General features: G+C 32.8%; 1 protein-coding gene across 1 annotated transcript; it reads right to left on the reverse strand.

Annotated features, from left to right (window-relative positions):
• Nucleotides 1-2,006: 2,006 nt before the first annotated feature.
• LOC145087887 (aspartic proteinase 36-like) lies at nucleotides 2,007-5,104 on the reverse strand. The gene is made up of 10 exons (XM_079025989.1): nucleotides 4,634-5,104; nucleotides 4,314-4,443; nucleotides 3,952-4,196; nucleotides 3,628-3,855; nucleotides 3,385-3,550; nucleotides 3,185-3,258; nucleotides 2,993-3,089; nucleotides 2,616-2,682; nucleotides 2,461-2,532; nucleotides 2,007-2,377 (listed from the first exon to the last, which is right to left on the reverse strand). Exons 1-10 carry the CDS (start codon nucleotides 4,894-4,896, stop codon nucleotides 2,202-2,204), a joined length of 1,518 nt encoding a protein of 505 aa, XP_078882115.1. The 5' UTR covers nucleotides 4,897-5,104; the 3' UTR covers nucleotides 2,007-2,201.
• Nucleotides 5,105-5,690: the final 586 nt, after the last annotated feature.

Consider the following 5,690-nt stretch of genomic DNA (forward strand, 5'->3'; position numbering starts at 1 on the left):
AAACATTGTTATTCCCTCCTAGCAATATAAGGATCAAAGTCTTTTAACCCTTTAGATTTAGTAAGAGTCAATTGATCCCACAAATGAGACATATCAACATGGAAATCTTAAATACTCATATCATTTTGTTGAAGGGCACAAATGTCGTATTCTATCTGATATTGTTTAGCAAAGTTAGACTGAATATACAGTGTCTCCAAATGATTCCAAACTTCATTTATTATGTCATATTTAGCCAATAGCATACCAATAGACTGTGTAATAGAATTGTTAATCCACGTAATAACCTTGGAGTTATCAATCTCCCAAGTATCAACCAACAAGACAAAATTCTCAGCTTAAGGTTCTGAAAGTTTGGCTTTAACCCCAATGACATATCGCCACATATTCTTCCCACGAAGGAAGTTCTTCATAACATAGTTCCAATATGTATAATTCTTTCCATCTACCCAGAGAACAAGAACATCAACAAACTAGCGGAATCAGCAATTCGGACAAACATAAGTCAAATAGCAGAAATTAAACCATCACAAATCGAACCAGCATAAGCAACAAACGAACCAACAATAACATACGAACAACACTAACTCTAGAAATCATACCATCAGTTCGATCCGCGCCATAAATAACTACTATAAAACATTCTAACAACATATCAAACCCTCGCTCTGATACCATGATAATAAAACCACATCCATATTGAAAGAGGGGAATTACAATTGTTCTTGGTAAAAAAGCTAAAGCTACAAATAAAAAGAAGATTAAATACTAGCAAGAACAAAACTCTAATGGGCTAAAGACTAAAAAGATCCGTAAACACGTGGGCTAACATTTAAAACGTAGTGTTGGTGATGTGCCTCTGTGAAGCTATGACGCGCCTTTTAAAATAGTGGTAATAACTGTCATTTATTTTGATCAAAAGCTTATATAAATTTTTTATGTTTTCACTATAATTAAAACTCTCATTTAAACATAAATAATCATCAACCTCTTTTATTCACTTTAATCAAATCAAATAATATATTCACAAAGGATAACCAACTTGACAAAATAGTGGAATATCATCACACATGTGAACAAAAGACACAAACTTGATCATTTTGGTGTTTAACGACTCTTTTCATTAGGAAATTTGGGCAAGTCCAGTTGAACATCTAAGACAGAGATCGAAGAAAAAAAATTGATAATAGAAAAATGCTAACCACTATAAATGTTGTAAACTATTTAATATACTAAAATGATTTTTCTGAAGAATAAATTATCACAATTTAAATATGATTATATAATAGAATATACAATTGACAGATATTGGTTTTTAAATACAAAAATAAAATATAATTAGAATACAAGACTTTTGTTGGAATTTAATGACTTGGTGTGATTGGGTCAACATTTTCCCAAGTCCGACCTTTGTGTCCACTTTCCTCGGGTTGACCGACGCTTTTTTCCTCCAAACACCCTTTCATGTGCCTCCAACTACATCTAACAAATAAATACTGCAAATACCTATATATCTCATTTTAATATTCATCATCTTTAAATAATAAGCCATATTTCTGTAAATATACATATAATTATACAAATTGGATTAGGGTTTTTTTATATGAATAAAGTGAGTAATGAACAATAACGTTTACATCGATAAAATGTTGTATATATAGATATAGATCGAATGAATTTTACCTTTGCATTTCAAAATCAATTTCATAATATTAATCAATTATTATAACATATGTGGAGTTGTAAGGAAAAAAGAAAGATTAACAAATACGTAAAGGGTTAGACGATCCCAATTATTAATACATTATTAAGGCATTTTTTTTGGTTTAACTCATTAAGTCATATGGTCCAGATTAAATAAAAAACAACATATATAACCTATTAAAAAAAACCCTAATATACGTGTTGAGTGTCGTGTAAAAATGATTAGTTTCTTATTACATCCAAAGAGTCTAAAATATTGGTATAGATTTCAAGTACGCATAATAACAAAAAGAGCACACAACTTATAATCAATGTCAACCTTGTATTTCTTTATATGTACGAGTACATCATATATATATAGACTATCGTGTGCGTGTATAAATATGTAATAATGTTACATACAAGACTTTAGACTCTAACAGTATGTAATCGATAAAAAGTGGGAAAAAAATGGACAAAAAGAATTAAACTCTTTTTGAAAATTACTCTAATTACTACTATGAAAAACCAAAAAACATCACCACCAAGTGTACTATGGACACAAGAAGAAGGACCGGAATTAGTTGGTATCGGGTGATCTGCAGTGAACTGCCGACGCCGCCAATCTGACCGGCGTTCACAACTTCACTTCTGCCGCCGCTTGAGGTGGAGGAGACATTTACATTTGTTTCACCTAACAACATAATTTAATCATTTTATTTTATTTTTCTTTAAAATATAATTTATTCATTTTTTTTATATATATAACAAACTCACAGTCATAATCCGCCCATCCAATCCTTTGACCACCCAAATCGTAAACGATAATCTTGTCCTTAAGAACAAGATCTACATTTAAAAAAAAATAATAATGTCAGTTTAAAGGTTTTTCATGTCCCATAATATTATAAATATAATTTATAGTTTTATACCTCCTAAAATAGTAATTCCTTGATTCGGAATCGTTTGAAAGCCAATACACCATACTTCAGCCCCATTCTAATTTGTTCCAATAACCAAACAAAGATTCAAGTCAATATTAGTCAATTATGTTACATTTGATACATAGGATAGGCCTGAACAAGCTTTCTAGGGCTATTTTTCATGATAAGGGCATTCATGTCTTTTACACGAACGTGACCTTTTTAGGTGGGGAAAAATTGTAATTTTTTTTTTTTTTTTTGTCTTGGTGACATCAGTCTCAATCCTAGTCACGCCAAATGTTGTACAGTCTGTTATGTTCTGTCTTGTCCTGTGTATGTGTGTAAGTGTACCAGATGGGGGCTTAACAAAATGTCATAAAACATACCACGGAATTCTGCTGAAGAAGGTAGTCCTGAGGCCTTAAATTCATCGAAGCACCACCAGCAAAGTTGAGACTTACTATGGGAAATATGTCGGAGACACTGAAATAAAGATAAAAGATTTGTATTAAATAACACCAAATAGGAAGAGCTATAATTGTCAATGTAACTACAAAGTTATGGGTAAGAAAGAAAACCTCGAAGTAATTAAATAACACCGATTTCCTTTTGAGATAAGTGGCTGAACAGACTGCGAAACTGATTGTGTGATCTGCAAGATTACAATGTTTGACCATTAGTCAAACAAACATCTACAATGCCCTTAATGATGACAAATTAACTAACAAAAAGAAAGATTTATAAAGTTTGGTGATGGGATTTTTATATTGTCACTTACAGCATCTACAAAAGGGGTGTAAGCCCCTTCAGCAAGGTATCCCAAAGTTGTTCCAGAATCAATTATTGTTCCTCCTTGATTATCATCTATTGCAAATACAGATGGGTCAATGGACAATGTTTGACCATTGACTGAAATACTCTGTAGATTTACATTATAATGCGGCCTGAAAATGTTCATGAAAGGAAAGAAATTAGAATTAGGTGGTGTTCCTTTTTGAGTTAATGAAGAAAGAAAACTTACTGTGATTTGACTAGTGGAGTAAAGACCATATTTGGCTCAATTATTTGACCAATTACTAAAATACCACCACCATTATCAGATCCAACAAGACAATGAGAGAAGGAATCAGGAGCAATCCCTTGTGAAGAAAGTTGTGAAATTATGGATAAACCTTGTTGACCAAATCCAAAGATCCCATCAACTGCTCTATCCGACTTAACCAAATCCCCAGTTTCAGTTGTGCTACAGCTGTTGCATAAGCATAACTCACTAAATCAATAAAAAAAAAATTATGAAAAAAAAGAAAGAGAAAGAGAAAACTTGTTGATAAGTGATAACACTTACCCAAAGACAACAGAAGCTGAAGTATTTGATGATCTTGAATCAGCAACAACTGTTTCTAAATGCATCAAGTCAGATACATAATAACCTGATGTTCCACTTCCATCTCCATATTGGAATGTGTAACTACACTGATCATTTGAACAGCTGGAATCAGAAGATTGACCAGCTTGAGAACATCTCTGATCTGAACATGAGATTGGAGATGAGGTTGATGAGCTTGAAGGATCATAGAAGGAAACTGGAATCTGTTCAATAAATAAAAACATACATAGATGTTCAATAAAAACATACTAGTTCATTAATTCATAAAAAGTCACCCTTTTATTGAATGAATGAATATATATAAGATATGATAAGCATACTTGGAGTCCACTTGATTTAGGGCAACCATTGCAAGGGCTGCAACCCACCCATAACACATCACTTCCTGTATCAATTTGTACATAATAATCCTTTGGAGGAGATCCCAATGTAACTTGCGTGTAATAAAGCCTACAAGATAACCAAATTTCAATATATAAATGCCTGTATATCCCTAACAATAGTCTTTTCCGTTTAGGGTAACTACTGGTTATCTAAAGATCACTGCTTGAATATGAAGGTCAAGTTAACCGAATAATGAAATGTCTGTAATTCGAGAAATTTTAAAATCATAAACAAAAATTGAGGAAGTTCGAGTTACCCAACGCGATAAGGATCATAAGTGCCTTTGACAGGAAAATCAATAACACCTCCTGAAGGAGACTGTTGTTGCAATATCCTACGGTGTCTCAAATTGTCTCTGTCTTTAAGATGACTCAACTCAATTCGGTGGTTCACCGGAAAAGCTCTCTCCAACTTGAGAGTCGCCGGAAACCCACATCGAACAACCGACGCCTGCAGTAACAGGAAGACAACGGCGCTGAGTAATGTTAAAGTAACCGGATTTTGAATAGAAACTGGCATTCCTGATCTCCTCTTTCTTCCTCAATATCAAGATTAATTCTACGAATTAACTGAAAAGCATACACATGTGTATACTTATAGGTTGCTTGTATGAAGATTGCCAATCGTGTTTTGTAAATTTCAGGCGGAATTGAAAGGGCATAAATCAAGGAGTGGTTGATTTTGCGCCGGAGATGTTTGAAAACTGGATTACACACGAATAAATCAACTTAATCAACCTGTCAATAAATACTCTTTTGTCGTGCTGATATTCCTATAATTTTTTAAAACAAGTTACAGAAGTGACCCTTCATCTATGGTTTAACTTACATTTATAGGACAATATGACAATTTTAGTATTTTAGTGGTAATCCAGGCCATTTTTGTTAAGTTAAGAATGTCAAAACAGAAACGTGTGTATCACATGCCGTAATGTTTTTTTCAAAGAAAAGATAAACCACGGATAATTGACTATACACTGTTAAATATTTAAAATACAGTATTGTTGTATTATTTATTAAAGTACAGGGGTTATTTGTGAAAAAGTTCGTGCATACCATCATCATATACGTGTACGGTGACCACTGACCAACCGACCTTTTGTTTATCAGCTTTGACATAAACCCAAATCGTGCATCGAAGACTTGTACTAAATAAAAATTGTGTACATATACGTGTTTCCCTTTTGAATGTTTTGACAACAAGGCAAATTAATGCAGTGAAGACTTGTACTATGTGGCAAATCTCTTGCACTCTACTAGATTATATAAATAGAATCTTCTTCGCAGTTTGTTAATGCATTTTGACTTGGTAAA

The sequence above is a fragment of the Lactuca serriola genome, chromosome 2 (genome assembly GCF_051521515.1).
Source record: "Lactuca serriola cultivar US96UC23 chromosome 2, Lser_US96UC23_V15, whole genome shotgun sequence".
NCBI lineage: Eukaryota > Viridiplantae > Streptophyta > Magnoliopsida > Asterales > Asteraceae > Lactuca > Lactuca serriola.

What these genes read in the sequence shown, in the direction of transcription:
- LOC145087887 (XM_079025989.1), bottom strand. Translation starts at nt 4,896, where the DNA reads ATGCCAGTTTCTATTCAAAATCCGGTTACTTTAACATTACTCAGCGCC. An exon ending in ACTCCACTAGTCAAATCACA is followed by an intron (nt 3,551 to 3,627) that starts GTAAGTTTTCTT and finishes GAACATTTTCAG; the next exon opens with GCCGCATTATAATGTAAATC. An exon ending in TGGATGGGCGGATTATGACT is followed by an intron (nt 2,378 to 2,460) that starts GTGAGTTTGTTA and finishes TTATGTTGTTAG; the next exon opens with GTGAAACAAATGTAAATGTC.